General features: G+C 39.2%; 1 protein-coding gene across 1 annotated transcript in view; it reads right to left on the bottom strand.

Annotated features, from left to right (window-relative positions):
* The window catches only part of trim8a (tripartite motif containing 8a), a 35,063-nt gene extending 15,930 nt beyond the window's left edge, over window positions 1-19,133 (bottom strand). Inside the window, exon 1 of the mRNA XM_079842621.1 lies at window positions 17,532-19,133. Coding sequence (XP_079698747.1) covers window positions 17,532-18,125 — 594 coding nt within the window. The 5' untranslated portion in view covers window positions 18,126-19,133. The remainder of the gene's footprint in view (window positions 1-17,531) is intronic.
* Between the last annotated feature and the right edge of the window lie 1,038 nt (window positions 19,134-20,171).

Here is a 20,171-nt window from a genome sequence, read left to right as displayed (position 1 = left end):
AAGGCGCCCACAAAAAGGTGTACGGTGGAAATCCAGTTTAAATAGCTGTTTGGATGAGAAATTACCTATGACAATTCATTATTTTACAGCAGGTGTTTTGAAATAATTAGCATTTAATTTCGTATCACATCACATGTATTGGGGTGTACAATAGTGATGATGATGTGATGTGGAGTACCATTCATTCACATTAATATAATTGCATGACAATTTGTAAGATTCTTCTTCTTATTATTATGATTCTTATTATTAATGACGCTTATTGTTATTTAGAAGAAGAATGTTGTTATTATTATTATTTATTTTATTATTATTTAAAATAAGAAGAATGTAATTTGTATTATTTTGTCAGTCTGAATTATTTTCAGTCCCAGTCCGTGCGCAGCTGCCGGGCCTAACCTTGAACCGTCAGGTAAAGCGCACAGGCTCGCAACTGGAGGAATACATATGCCTACAAATCAAATGCTTTGGTAAAGTCACACAAATTAACAATTGAAGTCCATGTTTCACAAAAATAAACACTGAAGTTTATAATTACTTCCCTATTCGCACGGGATTAGTATATGTGGGGACCTCTGGTGATTTGTAATAATTGCAGAGAATGTCTGTGATCTTAATCCTGTGTGAATCGCCCATATCTGTAATATGTAAAGTAAAAATTCCCCCGCAAATGACCTACCATATTTCGCCAAACACCGAGGTCCTGTGATAACATTAGTCCCGTGCGAATCGGCATCTCTGTGATTTGGGCGGGATTAAGCGGATCGTATATAATTTTTGCAAGGTTTTTGTGTCCTATGTGCATTTCTATCTTTATCTTTCACGAAGAATGGAGCTAGGCTGCATATAATGCGCACCGTTATGAATTCCCGTGCGGCCGCGCGGATTAGGCTATATAGGCTACTACTAACTTTAGAATGAGCACCAATTTGGGATTAAATTGCTTGAATGGTGTGTTTAATAATATTCTTAATGAAAAACACAAAAACAGAATAGTAAAATGACAACTCGTTTAAATGGGCACTTTTACATTTAGCTTTGAAACTGAACCTTCCGTCGTATATTGTTATTATAGCCTATTGCTTACGTTTTTAATTGCATCTGTTCTCTAACTGAACGAAATTATTTTTATTACTATAAAACAATCAAAATGATATCAATACGACTGTTTATAATTTCATACAGCTATATAACGAAAAAACATTTTCAAGTCTTTACATCATATCCGGGAGATAAGTCAGTAAATTCGAGTAAAATCACAGCTTATCCCGTGCGAATGCGCTACGCAAAATGCAGATGTGGGGGAGTAATTTCTAAATCACACGAGGTCCCCAGATAATAGCCTACTTCTATTATCTATTATAGCGTGCATCACTGAACAGAGCACAGCGAGCATTTGTGCTTATAAAACTTAAACTTTATTTATTTTTAAAAAAATGACCGATCGTTTCGCTAGATAAGACCCTTATTGATCGTCTGGTACCGTTTGATGTGGTTTATAGCCCTTTTGAAGCTGTACTGAACCCCTCATTTGGACCTTGAACCGTATGGGGTCTATTAACTTCCATTATATGGAAAAATATCCTGAAATCTTTTCATCAAAAATCTTCATTTATTTTCGACTGAAGACAGAAAGACATGGATATCTTGGACATGGATATTATACAGGCCTAAATTATCTCAGTGGAGAGGCTCTTGTAACTAAGGATGGATTCAAAATGGAATAAGTGAATTCATCTAAAAGCTTCTTAGTAATTGCTGACAGAACTGTATCTTCCACCTAAATGTTCATCTTGAGATTGATTACTGTATGTATAGAGCATCTTTAGATATTTAACAACCTTACTTTTAGATGTGATCTGTATGACTACACCAGAGTTTCTTGTACTGTTTTAGCACCGCCACCACCGCAAAATAAATAAAAAAATTCATAAAAAAAAAAAAAAAAGAAGTTACAAGTTACCAGTTCAATGATGGCCTGACGAATCCTTCACGGAATTAACTGAATCTGACTGAATTGTGGTTATGCGATTTTTTTAAGTCGTCGGATCCCTGTTCTTCTCACTACATAACTGTCTGGGGTGCCATTAGTTGTAATGCCGACAGATTGGCAACATTACAATAGAAAGAATAGGAATCACCAAATCACTGGTACATGTTTCACAACCAAACACGCGCAAGATTTGATACATGAAATAACAAAATCATGCGTGAGACTGGATTTCTTCCTGTTAAATAATGCATGCAAAAAGCTTGGGATCCAAATTGTTCATGCACAGATTTGCAGCGAAAAAGAAGAATATGAATGAGAGAATGGTTGCTTGCAGAAGGCATGCTTGCTAATGTTTTGCTGCAGGTCTATGACTCCTCCCTAAACTTTCCCTTGCCCTGTATCTCGTGCTCCCATTGGCTGTAGGTTGTCGCCAATGTCCTTTCCAGTCAAAACACATTTCACACTGCATGACTCTGAGTCGCAGACAGGTCCAGATATTTAGCATGCCAAATATTTCACGGCATCTGCGACGCATCAGCACTTCCCTCAGATCGCGTCTTTGATAACACACATTACGTTATTGTCACTCACATAGTATATAAAGTTATAATGATCGATATTTTTCTTACAAAAACACATCACTTCAGAAGGCCTTTATTAACCCCCTGGAGCCGTATGGATTACTTTTATGATGGATGGAAGAGATTTTTTGGCCTTCAAAAAAAGGTACTATTCACTGACATTATAAAGCTTTGGAAGAGCCAGAATATTTTTAATATAACTTCGATTTTGTTTGGCTGAAAGAAGAAAGTCATACACCTAGGCTGGCTTGAGGATGGGTAAATTATGGGATAATAAATTTGTTTTTGGTGAAATAACTCTTTAAGATCTGAATCAAGTTTTCATGATCCATTTCAAAATAAAGTAATTTTGTATCTCAGTATTTACCATTACCTGGTTATAGTTACAACAATACAACAACGTGTAGTTAAAAGAGTACAAAACATGAAAGGCAGATGGAAGTTACCTTACTGCAAAAACAGAATTCTGTTACACGGTTTGTAAAATCTGAACAGGTTATCAAATAAAACCAAAGAGATCTGTTCATCTTGGCGAGGCATGATGACAATGGGAAATGGCGTGATGAAGCAAAGCACCATATTACAACACAAACTGCTTCCATATAATCGCCATGTGCATTCCTCAGCAGCAGCTTTGTCCAGATGAATCGCCATCATAAAGGACATTGCCCGCAACGTGCTTAGCTGATAAGGCAAGCTTGCTTACTACTTCCTTATTTCATACTAGAATTTCTCCATTTGCTTTTGCAGTTCATTCCAGAACACCTTCCTGTTAAGCTCTAAGGCTGCTTCTGAAATCGCTTACTTCCCTACTATATAGTAGGCGAAAAAGAGTAACAAAAGTAGTATGTCCGTTTTCAAAGTACCCAGTACTAAAAGAGTAGACAAAAAGTACCCGGATGACCTACTACTATAGAATGGACACTTTACTATCCCATGAGGCCACGGATTTGTGAATGGCTGTGAAGTAAGCAGGTATGTCACATGATAATGACAACATTGTCACATGTAGTACATCCAGATTACAGTCAAACTACACAAACTCATACTATATAGAACATACTTTTTAGCAGTGGCGAAGTAATTACTTATTTAAAATAAGTATCTACTCAAGAGAGTGTGATTTTGGACACAGCCCATATGATTAAGCATGACATGGCTGCAAACAGTAAATCATATTCACCACATTCACAATAATATGGCTGTGATTCCAAACATCTGAAGTCATCCGACTGTACTGAACGTTCCTCAAGGCCGACTGTGAGAGTCATATAACGCTGTCCGGACTTGCCTGCGTGCTACGGTGTGATAAGAATGGCCTCTCAAATTATTCAGTGACACCACAATCAATTTTCAAGTCTTTCTAGAGCAAAATCTGGAGGGCATTTACATTTCGAATGATCCGGTCCAACTGAAAGCATGACTAATTCGCAGAAAATGGTCAAATGTGGGCTGAGCCACATTTATATCATTCCTCACTGCTTGGGTCCTATATTTAAAAATGCAGTTAATGGTGGAAGTTATTCTACGGAGCGTGAATGTCAGTGGACCATCCGAAAGAGAAAACAAGTCTCAAGCAGACTCCTGTCATATTAAACAGCATAAAAAAGGAGAACGAGAGATAGTAGGGTGATCCTCCATTGGATCTCCCATGATGTAATTCCTGCTAACAGGAGGCGGATTATTGGGAACGGAGCAGAGAGGGAACTGAGGTCACTCCCTTCCTGTGTCTGCCGAGAACCCACGTCCTATTCCTGAACAAGAGGCGAGGGAGCAAAGAAGGCCAGGCCGTTTTATTGTGGGACCACTTGAGTCACACTCTCTAAATTTATGCACTTGCGAAAGAAAGAACAGAGGGATGTGTGTGTCTTTCAACAGCAGCTGTGGGTAGAGCAGGCCTTGCGTCCATTTCCTCCCTCTCTTTCCCCCTCCTTTTACAGACACTTGGCTGCTTTAGGAGCCATGACACATTGGCCATCTAAAAAGCATTCCTCCACGCATCCAGAAGTCATCCCTGCCAAGTCCAGCAGCAGCAGCAGCTCAACTCACAACAGTTCATTATTCTTTGGGAGGCAGCTGAAAGAACAGCGTGTTTTTTCACTCCTACACTGCAGAATGTCCCAGCTAATTTTCTCATTAGCATATTCATCAGTTTAATTGATAGGTAAAAGAGCTTAAGTAGCTTTGAGGATCAAAAGCAAGACATATAAAAGGATAGATATCTTTACATTTACCCATTACATATATTACATTATCAGCAGCATTACAATTTCAGTTAAAAGTTTAACTGAAAAGTGAATGTCAACTTAGGCCCAATCCCATTTCTACCCCTTAGCCTTTCATTTTCCACTACCCCTTCGTTTTGCGCGTTCATGTGAAGGGGTAGGGGTGTCTCAATTCTCTTTTGGCTGGAGTGGTAGGGGTAAGGGGAAGGGCCAGATAGCCCTTCAAACGAAGATTTTTCAGGACCACACTTCGAACGAAGGGGTATGAGGAATTTCACTGCATACACAGACTATCGTGCTGCAGCTGCTAGAATGGGTGATGTTGCCACTCGGGATCGATCATTTATGTGTTGCCTGGCTGCCAGTTTCTCCGTAACCTTCTAAACGCTCGAGTGTTGTAAACACAAATTAATAATACAGTTCAAAGAAATATCTGGTCATCCTTCATAACGTAGTCGATATTTACATCGTCTGTATCGTCTGTAAACCGTAAACTCTTGCGTTACCAAGGCAACAACTGACTCATTTGTATTTAGGGATGAAACGATTACCGGTTTCACGATAAACCACGATAAAATGTAGTGACGGTTAGTAATATCGTTTAAAATTTAATTATCATTAAAACCGCGTATGATTATCACGATTTTGAAAACTCGCAGTAAACTGTCCAGTCAGCTTCAGTCTGGTGCAGGCACAGCGCGCAACGCTGTTTTTGAATGAGAAGAAATGGCAGAAGGCAGTGACAGCACTCAGGGAATTGTTCAGCCTTCTAAAAGGACCAAATCTGAGGTGTGGTCATATTTTGGCTTTTACAAAAGTCCTGAGGGAAACTTAATCAAAGATGGTCACCTTGTCTGCAGAACATGCCAGAAGAAAGTCGCTGTAATAGAGGGAAACACTTCAAAACTATGAACGCAAGGCAAGTGGACTTTGACCTCAATACCAAAACTACGTCTGGGAAATAATAATGTGAAGCGAACGAACAAATTCAGACAAGACTAGGGTGACATTTAAGGGAAAATAATCAGTGCTTGACATTAACAACCGCCATTTGCGGGTGTAAGTTAACGTTATTTCGGCTGCACACGACACTAGCCACTTTGGCGGTTGGACTTATTATAGTCTTCTCAAAAGCCATCTGTTATAATCGCGCTGCACATTATAACCACTCACACGTGTTTATGAATGCAATGTCTCATAATCAGAGGCGTTCAGATTAGCCAGAGTTTTGTTCAGAGCGCGCGCCGCGCTCACTCACTGAAATCTGCACTCAAAACGTGCAATGTACGCAGGAGATTCACTCATCATACCGTGGTTGACTGTTTTTGTTCTATTTCAGCAGCGAAAATAGTTTCAAACAAACACAGCAGAACCACAGCGCATCTGATATGACTGGCATAAAGTTGAAGAATTTAGGGACCGTCTCTAAAGTTACATACAACATTGGTAACGTTATGCACGTTTCAAACTTCAATAGCATTTGAAGGGAATGACAGTCATAAAACTGACTGTAAAGTGTTCATCTAGGTGTCAGGTATGATGCACACATTTTGATATTTAATAAAATAAACTGTCAAATCATATGGAAATATGGATATCCATTATTTCACTAGGATACTGTTTGGGCTCTTACACAAAATATGCTAGATTTAAATGCATCATTGCTGAACACTGTAAATATATTCTCAAGCAATATTCTCATCAGAGCTAATAGAGTTTATATTTACACCAAATTATTATTATTTATGCGTTGCTATTGACGACGGCCATTATAAGGAAGGATATCCCACAGAACCTAGTTTAAAAAAGTGCATAGAGCTGCTTGATTTATTTGTTGTTTGTTTTCAAATATAAAACTTGTTGAAATGTTTTAAGCGTGTGCATCTGTTCTTTTTGAACACTTTCATCTCATTTGAACAACACCGTGATAATATTGATAACCGTGATAATTTGGGTCACTATAATCGTGATGTGAAATTTCCATACCGTTTCATCCCTATTTGTAGTACATTGCAAAGAGCTCCATTATCCCAGCATCACGGTAGAAAATGAAACCATATCTGTTCCGTCCGGCTCGGATCGTCATGGAATGGAGCGGTTAACAAACAAAGAAAACAGTTTGGCCTGATGGAAAAGCGGCTTCATCAGTCTTGTATGTTCTGTATCATTCTGTATCGTCTTAAGAAACTCGAAGGCTCCGTTTTATTAAGTCCAAATTCAGCGCAAAACAATGCTGGGAGTGAGTAATTTGTTAAAGTGCTTGCGCCAGATTTCTGTTAGACGCACTTCAATGCTGTTGAAACGGGGTATGCTGACGTATGATGACGTGTAATGGTGTAGTAGTGGTGTCCCATTTCTTAGGGGAATATTTTCACCCCTATGCCTTGCCACTATCTTTCAAGGGGCAAGGGGAAGGGGTGGGCGAAGGGGTATAAAATAGAATTGGGATTGGGCCTTAGTCTTTGTTTTCTCTCTCTTTTGCTTTAAGTCTCCATGAAATCAGAGAGGACAATACTTTCTTTTTTTGTAAATGGAATATTGCAGTATTTATTATAAATGGTTTATTTGTGAGATCACAGCAATAGCAAACCACAACAATCCAATCAATTCCCGATGGACAAAATCAAGTCCCATCCTACATTTTGTTCTTGTTCGAGAAGTGTATTAAGCTGGGTGCACACTGTGCGACTTATAATAGTCCTTCACGATTGTACCTTGTTAGGCTGTACAAACATGATCCCCGCTCTAAGCCATGTCACACTGTAAGATCTAAGTTGTCATTAAATGTCAGACTGTATGATAGTCAAGGCGCGCACATGCAAGAAAACTTGTCCGGAGTTTTATATCATCAATCAGTGACGCGTTCGGTGACAGTGAGCTGCATTACATGCGGGATTGAAATGGTGGCTACAAAGAAATCTCAAGTGCTCATTTTGGTCATAGTTTGTCTTGAAAAACTGAGATAATTTGACAGTCGTCGTAGGAGAAGTCACACTGCAGGATTTTGCACCAAATCTTCTGACACTGCCAGAATTTCGTCTGAGGTAAAATTGTATTGCATCGGTCATTAATCGGCTGCCGGAGAATATGTCAAACTAACGATCAAAGACTTCAGATTTTAGCCTAGGATCAGGGGAATCTTTAGGAATTTGCTAAATTTGTCTCAGACGGCCAAAATCGCACAGTGTGCACCCGGCTTTACTCAGATATACGTCACAATAGGGAAGAAAAACAATGACTGCTGCACTCAAGCTGCATGAAGTTTGTGTGAAACCTGATGACCATGATTTGAGATGATCCAAAGAGCATCTTGAGTTCAATGGAAGAAGAACATCTGAGTCACATAATAAATGTCACAAGCTTACTTATATTATTGACTTCCATCAATTTAAGTAAACACTGATTTTCAGTGTGGACTTTTGGACCCCACTGTAAGTCTTTTCTATGATTATAAGACATTTGGTTTTCCAATTGGGGTATAACAGTACACAGAAGTCACGGTTAGGTGCATACCTCGTGCTTAGCTGATAAGGCAAGCTTGCTTACTACTTCCTTATTTCATACTAGAATTTCTCCATTTGCTTTTGCAGTTCATTCCAGAACACCTTCCTGTTAAGCTCTAAGGCTGCATCTGAAATTGCATACTTCCCTACTATATAGTAAGCAACAAAAGTAGTATGTCCAAACTCACAGTACTCAGTATTAAAAGAGTAGGCAAAAAGTACCCAGATGACCTACTACTTCTGGCGAGATTCTGAAGTGTGCATAGAATGGACACTTTACTATCCCATGAGGCCACGGATTTGTGAATGGCAGAGAAGTAACGCAACTGACGATGGTAGGTCACATGATAATGACAACATGGCAAATGTAGTACATCCAGATTACAGTCATACTACACACTAGGGATGGGCGATATCTTATCGTTTGCGATATACCGGTAAAAATTCTCCCCACGATAGGAAATTTGTCTTCCCGCGATAATAACGATAAAGCCTAGTTGATGGCACGCCCATCCACAGTGCCGCCGCTGGCCGTTATTACTTTATGATGGCCGCAGCAATGGCTGCATCTGTCAATTTGTATGGCTGAACGGGGGTTGGAGAGAGAATTGTCTTGTGGTGCCCCCCGCAGCACTCGGTGCCCTAAGCGCCACGCAATGGGAGCGGCGGCACTGAATCCGCTTCTCACGTGCAGAGCGAAAACAACTATGGCGGAAGCGTTCATATCTAAACGAGGGGCTACCTGAGGGGAAGCTGAACCTGTACATACAGATGTATTTTCACTCGCTGAGCACTTGGACTGAGCGCTTAATCTCGCCGCCTCATTCGCGCGAATCGCGCCGCAGAATGCCATTTCGCGTCTCTGCATTGACTTAACATGTAAATCACTCGCGCGAATCGCGCGAATCGCGTCCGGTGTGAACGCACCATAAGAGATTCTGTCTCAATCGATCGGTAAAGCACACTATTTCAGTTCATCTCAATGAACGCGCACTGTGTATTTGACGCACAGTAAACAGTGTGAGGCGCGCGACTGAGAGCGCTCCGTGTTTCACACACACTCAAAGAGAGAGCGAGAGAGTCTTATACCACACAGAATTGACCTGCTACATGTAAACAATATCCTTTGTTGTATTTTCCTGTAAAATAATGGCGTTTATTTGGAATTATTCAGCCTTTCATGAACAGGAAGAAACGAATGCACAAACGGGAATCTCATTGGCTGGCGTGCACCTATTACTGTGTTTTGATTTCAACAAATCAGTTTGAATGAGCGCTGACAACGTGATTAATATTCATGAACCCAGAAGCTCATTATTCCTTAGTGCAGTTTATTTTTTATTAGTAGAAGAATTCGTGGTATTATTATCTTAACTCAAATTACTGAAGTTCTATCATTAAATCATTATTTTAAACTTTTTTGTAATCTGAAGACATTTTTGGGATAATTACTTTTGCTGTTTCTGCTATTTTTACCACTTTTTGCACCATGTATGAATAAATACAGAATCGGTTTACATGTAAAACTTGTCATTGATTTCAAAATTATTATTGTTTGTATTGTGTTATACTTTTTTAGCACAGTTGCACTATTTAAACATTACCTGCACTTTTACAGAAGACAATTATATCTGCAACTTTTCCATTTCTGAAAAGGCTGGTGTGGAATTTCACATAAAAAAAATAATTCATTAATTAAATATATATATATATTTTTATAAGGTTTTTTATATATGTTTTTTTTTTTTTATGTATTATAGGAGCCTATTTGATGACATGTACGTTTTACTTTAGATCATTGTTTGTTTTTCTGAAACTCGCAAGAATGCATGCAGCTTTCACTTGTATCCAAAAACATGGGGAATGATACTACATTTATCGTCATTGATATCGTTATCGCAATAAATACTAGAAAATATCGGGATAAATTTTTAAGTCCATATCGCCCATCCCTACTACACACACTCATTCTGTATAGAACATGCATCATATTTAAGTAAAAACTGATAGTCTGTGTGGACTTTTGAACCCCACTGTAAGTCTTTTGTAGTATATGATTATCAGACATTTGGTTTTCCAATTGGGGTGTAACGGTACACAGAAGTCACGGTTAGGTACATACCTCGGTTTTGGTGTCACGGAGCGATACAAGTTCGGTACAACAGGAAAAAGCAACAAATCCCCAATGCTAGGTTTCTTCTTCTATTTATTTTGAACAGACAGTAGTGAAAATACAGTTTGTTCCACCTAGCGGCATGTAGTTCCCCCCTAAGGTAGTTGGTACAGTACAGCCTCCTTTAGTGTATTAAAGGGTTAGTTCACCCAAAAATTTAAATCATGTAATTTATTACTCACCCTCATGCCGTTCCACACCCATAAGACCTTTGTTCATCTTCGGAACACAAATTAAGATATTTTTGTTGAAATCCGATGGTTCAGTGAGGCCTGCACAGCCAGCAATGACATTTCCTCTCTCAAGATCCATTAATGTACTAAAAACATGTGAGTACAGTGGTTCAATATTAATATTATAAAGCGACGAGAATATTTTTGGTGCGCCAAAAAAACGAAATAACGACTTATATAGTGATGGCTGATTTCAAAACAATGCTTCGGAGCACTATGAATCACTGTATCGAATCAGCGGTTCGGAGCACCAAAGTCACATGATTTCAGCAGTTTGACACGCGATCCGAATCATGATTCAACACACTGACTCATAATGCTTCGAAGCTTCATGAAGCATTGTTTTGAAATCAGATATCACTATATAAGTCGCTATTTAGTTTTTTTTTGGCGTACCAAAAATAATCTCGTCACTTTATAATATTAATATTGAACCACTGTACTCACATGAACTGATTTAAATATGTTTTTAGTACATTAATGGATCTTGAGAGAGGAAATGTCATTGCTGGCTATGCAAGCCTCACTGAGCCATCGGATTTCAACAAAAATATCTTAATTTGTGTTCCGAAGATGAACGGATGTCTTACGGGTGTGGAACGACATGAGGGTGAGTAATAAAATGACATTATTTTCATTTTTGGGTGAACTAACCCATTAAGCAATAAGCCCTAAACAGAATGCACTCTTGTAATGGTCATATTTTTTTGTAGGCCTGATAAAAAACTAAAATGATTTGGTCACAATCAGCTATAAAACTGGAAAGCATCTCTTGTGTTATAGCTAAATGTACAAAATAAATAGAATAATGAAAATAAAACAAGAAAATAGTTTATTTTTCTTGGAAACAACTTAAAATACTCCATAATTTATGGTCATACAGATAAGAGCAAGAGATAATTTGGAACAAAATTTGTGTATGCTCACAATAAAATCAAAACGTGCTTTTCTATAATAAATAAAACAAACAGGATGTCGCTTTCTGCCGTCCCGGTTTCCTTTCCATGAAGTTAGTGGAGCATGTCCCAAAAATGAATTGAAACTTAGCGTCTGGGCTACTAGCAAGCACTTGCGTGCCATCTGAACTTGTTTTGGGTTGGTGCGTAGATCGTCTCTTCTTCTACTGCTTTTTCCTGTTGTGGCGGTTAGCAAACAGTGTTCCATTACCGTGCGCGCCCATTACTGGATTGTAGTGTGGATGGCCTGTGACTGACTGTATGCACCAAACAGTGACGGTTCGGGACGATTACATATACCGTTACACCCCTATTTTCCAAAATTCAAGAGCTTGATGTTTACATATAAAGACAGGTCTATATAAACAGTCTTATCTATAAATCAAACAAAACAAGTATTCCTCAGTGAAGTGCTACTCTGTAAAACCTGTTTTATGGATATGTTCATTATTTCTTACTGCTGCTATTTGGCAATGAATCTTAAGGAGAGGAGAAAATGTGTAGGTGGAATTTATCAGGCAGTGAACATTTCAAATCACGGAGAATAAACCTCTCTGGAGGCACTTTTAATATGATTTACCTTTAAAACGAGCTTTTAGATAATAAAGTTCTTAAATAATTAGGTGTTTCTTTTAGGTTGATAAACGGATGGAACAGATAACCAAAGATTTTTTAGTTGCCCTGATAAGGCTACTGTAGGGCTGTAATCTCCCAGTCGATTAGTCGATTATTGGTCGATACGTTCTGGCTCGACCAAAATTCTGATTGGTCGATTTTTTGCCGCGTTCATTTAATCAGTTTTGCCGCGTTCATTTAATCAGTTTTGCTGCGTTCATTTAATCAGTTTTGTCGCGCCGCGTTCATTTCGTCAGGTGGAAAGCACTAATTGCTAATGGGGGTGTTTTGAGAGCACCCCTGTTTCACAGGTAACAGTCTGCCTTCAGAACACCCCCATTGTTTTCACTTCTTTTGGATTAGCCCAACCCACTGGCGAAGAGAAGTCTCTCACTGGTCCTTTGTGTTTCATTCCCCGCTGGCTCAAACGTACACCCAAAGTGGTAAACTTGAGGAACGCCCATCAACATACACATGAGGGGAAGCGTCACAACACCGCGCTATTAGTGGATCTGTACTGTCAGTTTTGCCGCGTTCATTTCATCAGTTTTGCCGAGCCACGTTAATTTCATTAGTTTTGCCGCGCCGCGTTCATTTCATCAGGTGGAAAGCACTAATTGCTAATGGGGGTGTTTTCAGAGCACCCCTGTTTCACAGGTAACAGTCTGTCTTCAGAACACCCCCATTGTTTCACTTATTTTGGATTAGCCCAACCCGCTGGCGAGAGAGACAGATTGAAGAAGGCTAGTTTTCTTGTATATTATTTATTTAATTGTGAGAGCGTTTTTTCTGCTCTTGATCTGGCTTGTTTAATAAATATTCCTTTTTTATTAAAGAAGACGTGCCTTTTGTGTTTAAGAGTAAAAGCTTTAAGTTAATAGTCTATTCGTGTCTCAGCCGCGAAGCTGAGCTCATATGTTTGAGCTGCACAGAGCGGCTGAAATGAGTGTCTGTCAGTTATTATAATACATATGACAAAAACAATTGTCTAAATTATGTTGCATATTCCTCAAAAGTTCTTGTGATGATATCTAGTTGACAACACATAGTGCTATATTTTCGGAAGTCATAGTCTATGATATTGCGCAGGTGCATGCGATGCGACGCTGTCAGAGCCGACAGACTCGTGTGTCAGACTCATTTCAGTGCAAAATAATCAGCTCAAAAACTATTTAATATACAGCAAATAGCCTAATAGTTTTTTATGTTTATTTATAATTAATTTAGGGAGACAACAAGGCTACCAAGTACTGCGCACAGTGTGCAGCTTATTCATTTAAGGTTTTTTTTTCCTAACGTTATTTTAGTCGATTTTTAGTCGAAAATTTCAGGACTTCAGTCGACCAAGATTTTCTTTGGTTGATTACAGCCCTAGGCTACTGAACATTACAGGTGGCACTAAAGCTAGTTTTTCACACTTATCCTGACTGGCTTTTGGGCCATTATTCACTATTAACTTAATAAAGCAGAAGACCCCATATTTCTCGCTCTGAAGAGTGTTGACAGTCTCATTATACTGGTGTTAACATTCAGCTGGCAGGGCACAGATTCAGGATATGACAAAACTACCTGGGTATATACTCGTGTTCCAGCACAGAACGAATGTTTCAAGAGGAAGTGACAGGCTTTGAAAGGAAGTTTACTCTTATTCACCCCTCCCTATCCGATGAAATAAGTAAAACTAATTAGGAAAACAAAGTTCAGTTTCTTCAAGTCCTCAGTACTCTGAATATGTCTAATTGAAGTTTTTGCTATGATTAGGCTACATTTTGTTCCTCATTAGAGCTTAACCATTACACTACAGTAACTAAATGTTACAGAGTAAATATATTAGTACTATGCAATACTAATGAAAAGTTCTTTCTCAGTATAAATAGACAATATTTAAAGTATTAATGGAGAATAAATATGGCCAATGAAACATTAATAAACAAATAAAAAGTTCCCACAATATAATCATAGAAAATAAATAGGCCTTTAAACAAGCTTTTTGACATTTTATTTAAATTAACAAAAAATATTCAGCCGAATTGAAAAAAAAAAAGAAGAAAAAAAGATCCTTGCTGCCAAAGAACTTTACTAAAACTGGTTGAATTTTTGACCCAAAACAGGAAACCCTGAACAGCAAAAAGAGTTCAATTACCCTGTTACTTGAATTTAATTACAGAAAAGTTCATCTTGGTTTAAGATTCATTTCAGTGCATCACTAGTTTAAATTCCTTTTTTTGTGGCAGAGGTGGCTAATAATGTGTGAATGCTGCAGCAAGTTTTATTAAAGAGAGCATGAAACTGAAGTGGCAATAGTCTTTTCTTCCCTATTGTGACGTATATCCAAGTGAAATGGCTTCTTGAACAAGAAAAAACTTGATTTTTTCCACTGGGAATTTAATAAATTGGATGGTTGTGGTTTACTATTGCTGTGATCTTATGAAAGTGACAGGTTGCTCTGCCCTCATGCCAGTTAACACGTCATCAAAAAGTTGTGGTTCCATCGTCCTGAAGTCAGGTTTTTTGTTAAATGCTTGAAATAAGGTTTGTGGTTAACATAAGATATTTTCACATTTTATTCTATGATAAAATACACCAGTAATACCCTCTTGTGTTTTTTTTTTAAAGCTTTTACTTGTCTTGTAAAAGCGGTTGCTAACAAGTGTCTAAATGGGACTTCAGCGGTTGTCTGGGACATTAAACGTCATCAGACGAACAGGAACTCACTAGTCTACTTTCACAGCCTTGTTGTGTGCTATAATCGTGTTCTTGCACTTTCTTGTTTAAAATGTTTGACTGAAAGAGTTGTCGGAAGCTTAGTGATGCTGACATTGAAGTCACAAGAACGCAGTGTAGTTCGATAATAGCCTACGTTTAGCTTTTGACCGTTGCGACTGTATTTATTTACGGTTCAAAATTCATAAAAGTTGTGTTCATTTGTGAAGATTATCACGAGAAACAAAACATGTAAGAACGTGTAATCTATTGTTAGTCACAGACCTTATTTTCTGTTATAATCTAAAAGCCAATGAAAAAAAAATACTATTGGTTTTGTCGAGGGAACCAGGGTGATGCTAAAATATTTCATCCATGATTTGTAGGCCAACCGGCAGTTAGCATCACACTGATTCCCTCGACAACAACCCAATAGGATTTTTCCATTGGCTTTTGGATTATCGCAAAAAAACAAGCTCTGTGACCTTTGTCGTTTTGTCCGCCAAGATACTTTTCAAAGATGAACACAACTTTTATTAAAGGGATAGTTAACCCAAAAATGAAAATTAGCCCATAATTTACTCACCCCAAAGTCATCCAAGGTGTATATGACATTCTTCTTTCAGATGAATAAAATCTGAGTTATATTACAAAAGTCCAGGCTAATCCAAGCATTAGAATTGGATTCATAGTTGCTCTGTTTTTGAAGTCCATAAAAAGTGCATCTGTCCATCAAATAACGTGCTCCACGCGGCTCCGGGGTGTTAATAAGGCCTTCTGAAGTGAATCGATGGGTTTGTGTAAGAAAAATATCCATAATTAAAACTTTATCAAGTAAACTTTTGACCGACCACCTTCCCTGTTCAATTTATGGAAAAATTGTTGAAAGTTCCCCTAGTACGCATCTTGAGTTTCACTTTCAACATTCAACACTTTTCCATGGAAGGCGGTCGGTCGAAAGTTTACTTGATAAAGTTTTAATTATGAAAATTTTTCTTACACAAACACGTCGATTCGCTTCAGAAGGCCTTTATTAACACCCCGGAGCCGAGTGGAGCACGTTATTTGACGGACAGATGCACTTCTTATGGACTTCAAAAACAGAGCAACTATGAATCAAATTCTAATGCTTGGAATAGCCTGGACTTTTGTAATATAACTCAGATTTTATTCGTCTGAAAGAAGAATGTCATATACACCTAGGATGACTTGGGGGTGAGTAAATTATGGGCTAATTTTCATTTTTTGGTGAACTATCCCTTTAATTTTGAAGCATAATTGCAGTTGCCAGAAGCGAAAAGCTAAAGGTAGGCTATAAACAAACACCACGGTCCCACGACTTCAACGTCAGCATCACTAAGCTTCCGAAAACTCTTTCAGATTTATATAAAAACATTTTCCCAGAACGTTTGAGTTAGAATAGTTTATAAGAGCACAATAAGCATAATGAAGCTGTAAAAGCGGACTGAGCTAACATGTTCAGCAAGATGACGTTTAATCTCCTCGACAGCCTCTGTAGTCCCATTTAGCTACTTGTCAGTAACCTTTTCAAGACACGAGTGGGGTAATACTGATATTTTATGCTGTAGAATAAAATGTGAAAGTGGCTTGAGCTTGTGTTCACCACAGACCTTATTTCAGCCATTTAACCAAAACCCCATTCAAAAAACCCATTGACTTAGGGACATTGGAACCGGATGTGCCAAAATGCTAACTCGTTTCCGCGTTTTGGCCTACAAAGGCCCTGTCCCAAATAGCACATTTCATGTGCACTTTCGGTCTAGTGGACTTACAATGGCTGATGTGTGCGCATGTGCGGTAAGTCCACAAGACCACAGGGTGTCCCATTTGTCATTTTAGGTCTCAGAACGGTGCTCGCGAGCGCCCCCTTTGAGGTTGATATGCGCCCTCGATGCGCACTTCTGCCGAGCCCGCACTGCAGCGGACTTCTTCTCGGCAGTCAAAGCGGCATTACGTCATGAAAGTGGGGACTCAGAGGAAGACCGTAAGGGTTTAGGGTGCCATTTGGGACAGGGCTATTGTGATGTCATACCTGTCCTGCACCACTCTATAGTGCATTTTTTTTTATAGCATGCCTGGTTATTTTCTACTTAAGATCTCTTAAAGAGATTATCTGATGAGAATAATTTATGCATACATGTTGTTTTTCTTTCTTTTAAATGTCATAACTCGAATTTCTGGTGAAAGGACAGACTTCTCAAATCTGCGTAAATCCCGCCCCTTTACTATCGAATGCAAACTTTCCATCCAATCAACATCCAATGAATGCAGTCCTGTCCTACATTCTTTCTCTTTTCTCTTCTGTTTCACTTTAAGAACCATCTATTTAATTATTACATGATATCAAAGTTAATTATGGGTAATATACCAATTCCAAAAGGGGTCATGCATTTAACAAGGGTGTAAACAAGTTCAGGGCCTGAGTTACCAGGTTAACCCATACGTCCAAAATGGACTATGGGCTCAGTCCCTGACGCAGGCGGGGTGTAGTAACACCTCTACAAAGAAGTTCGGAGCAAAGCACTCACCCTAATGTCATTGCGTCGTACTTCCACGTCGCGCACCGCATGCCCATGGTTGGGCGCACATCTGGAGAAGCAGCAGTACTGGCAGACCGCCACCTGTTCCACATCGCAGTGATAGAGTCTGTATTCGTCATGGTGAGGGCAGCTCCAGGCCCGGACCTCCTCAGTCGCCACCAGTAGATGTCCAGGAGCTGGACAGGGCTGCTGGAGATGCGTCTGGATGTGAGACTGGCAACACGGTGCATTACAGCGAAGACACACTTTCTGCGCTTGAAGAGGAGGCCCTCGCCTGCACAGAATGCAATGCAGAACGGCCGGCGCTTTTTCGACGTTCAGCGCGTTGAATTTTTCCACAATATTATTGAGTTTGATGTTTTTCTCCAGGTTTGGTTTCTGGTTGTACGCGTGGTTGCACTCCGGGCAGCGCACATTCGCAGTGTCTTTGGCCCAGGCCTCGCTGATGCAGTCCCGGCAGAAGTTGTGTTTGCACGGCAGCTGCACCGGCTCCACGAACACATGCAAACAAATGGGACAAATGAGTTCCTCCTCAAAGCAGTTCCGCCAGCTCTCGGCCATCTCGGCCATTTGATCAGACATCTAGTTTTGAGTTGATCCGCTCGTTGGAAGGCAAACATCAAGTTCTAGCACCGTCCTAACATCGTTTCGCTCATTCCCGTGACTCCTTCATTTATATCCAGATGTTAGGTCAGTCGATGAAGACCATACAAGCACAGAAGCCCCAGAGAAACAGCTGTTGATCAGACCCAAATATGCCAAGGGAGCGTTTCTGCTCCTGGCAAAGTTAGTCAGCAATCAAATACCAAAGCCGGGCGTGAATGAAGGAATCTGACGGCCAGGGCTCGTTTTTGGAATGAGAGTAACGTGCCCTTTTTATCGACAAATAATAAAGCGAAAACAGAAAATGACTTAATTTATTAAAGACTGGGTCTATTTCTTACGAACTTTATAAGCGATTTGAATTATTTTTTGACAGACCAATAACTAAATGAAACAAATAAACCATAATATGCCTTCTGAATAGTTTATTCGGACAAAACTAAAATTAATTTATGCAAAGTTATTTTGTGACCCAAATACTGGCACATACATTTTCATCTTTGTTTTGGGCTTTCTATGATTAAGCTACACATCTCTCCCTTCAGAATAAATGGGGGAAAAAAATCGATCAATATATTAATTTTGGTACTTTACCTGTAAATGTGCTATTCTTTAGATATCGTTAAAAAACGTTAATGAAGAACCGGTGAATGTGTATAAAAAGTATCGATCAAACCAATGCTCGGTCTATCTTTAATTATGGCAACCAAACACCAGAGACAGACGTTAAACCCCTCACTGACAGATGCCTGAACGATAACTAAACTAAGTTACTAGTTAAAGGCTACGGCATCGTCTAAAGTCCAATGTCAGTCCAGATAAGATCAGTTAAATCCAAGTAAAAGGTCTCATCATCGGAAGCATAGAGTCATTTGACAGGAAAAGGGTGACGCCACAAGTTCTGAAAACGTCCTTTCGCACGCATTTACTGAAGCAGTCGATCACGCATTTGATTTGTGCTCAGGGCACATGACATTTGCCCTGCTGGAATTATATATATATATATTAAATATAAAAAAAGTAGACCTGAGCCTCTGTGCTGCTCGTGTAACACTATATCGATAGGATTTCTGTCCCCTACAACTGTAAGGTAAAGCTAGAAACACAATTTATCTATTGCCGTGACGCGACTTTGAATGAACAAACAATTGACGCGTCTACTTGCATGCCAACATGCTCTCGTATCATTAAACCCCAACGAGCAGCGATTGTATCGTTGTCAAAGCTATTCTCTCGCTATCTGTGTTGGCTGAACATTATAGAATGATCCATAACGCGATCCCTGTCCATGTTTCGCCTGATGTTTACCTGCTCGCACTTACCAGAGACGGATTGCATTCATTTTTAGTACCTAATGTCATGTATTTTATTTTGACGACGCTAACTCGCCTAAAATATTCATGCATTAAACCCAGATACCTTTGTTGCTCTTAAAGGAGACGATATCGTTTGGCCCTTGTTATCGCTTATCAGCCATCTTGTTTTCCTGTTTAACGCGAATTAAAAACGACGTATCTATTTACTTTTCCTCTCATTTGTATGCCCTTTATATAGGCGCTTCACGTAAAGCAAAAAATCCAGTTCAGCGATCATCCAGGGATATCACGTCCTTTAAAATGTTAGTCCTGATTGAAAACAGATGCTTTACCGCCGTATTCCAATCTGCGTCTGTTATTATTTATGATTTTTTTTTTCCTTTCAAGCAAATCCTAGATGAGAGGAATGCAGACACAGGACTGCAACTCAGGATACAGTTCACATACTCCCCCTTCCCCGATCACGTGATCAGCGCGGACTTGACACATAAAACTGGGAGGGGTTAATGTACAGAGGCGGGGCTTAATTTAAAGGGGAACACCTCTAGATTTATTTTTTGTTTGTGTGGTCTGTCCAACGTTGATATTCTGTTTCTCTCTAGTAAATTAAGCACTTATTTCGTTAATAGCAATGGCTTAAGAAGTTTTCAAGTATTTATTTATGGTATTGAATTAATGTTAACCACAGACCTTATGTGGTATCTGTCAG

The sequence above is a fragment of the Gobio gobio genome, assembly GCF_949357685.1.
Source record: "Gobio gobio genome assembly, chromosome: 18".
NCBI classification, from domain to species: Eukaryota; Metazoa; Chordata; class Actinopteri; order Cypriniformes; family Gobionidae; genus Gobio; species Gobio gobio.
The sequence above is the reverse complement of the archived record's forward strand: the minus strand, read 5'-3'. Positions and strand labels throughout refer to the sequence as shown.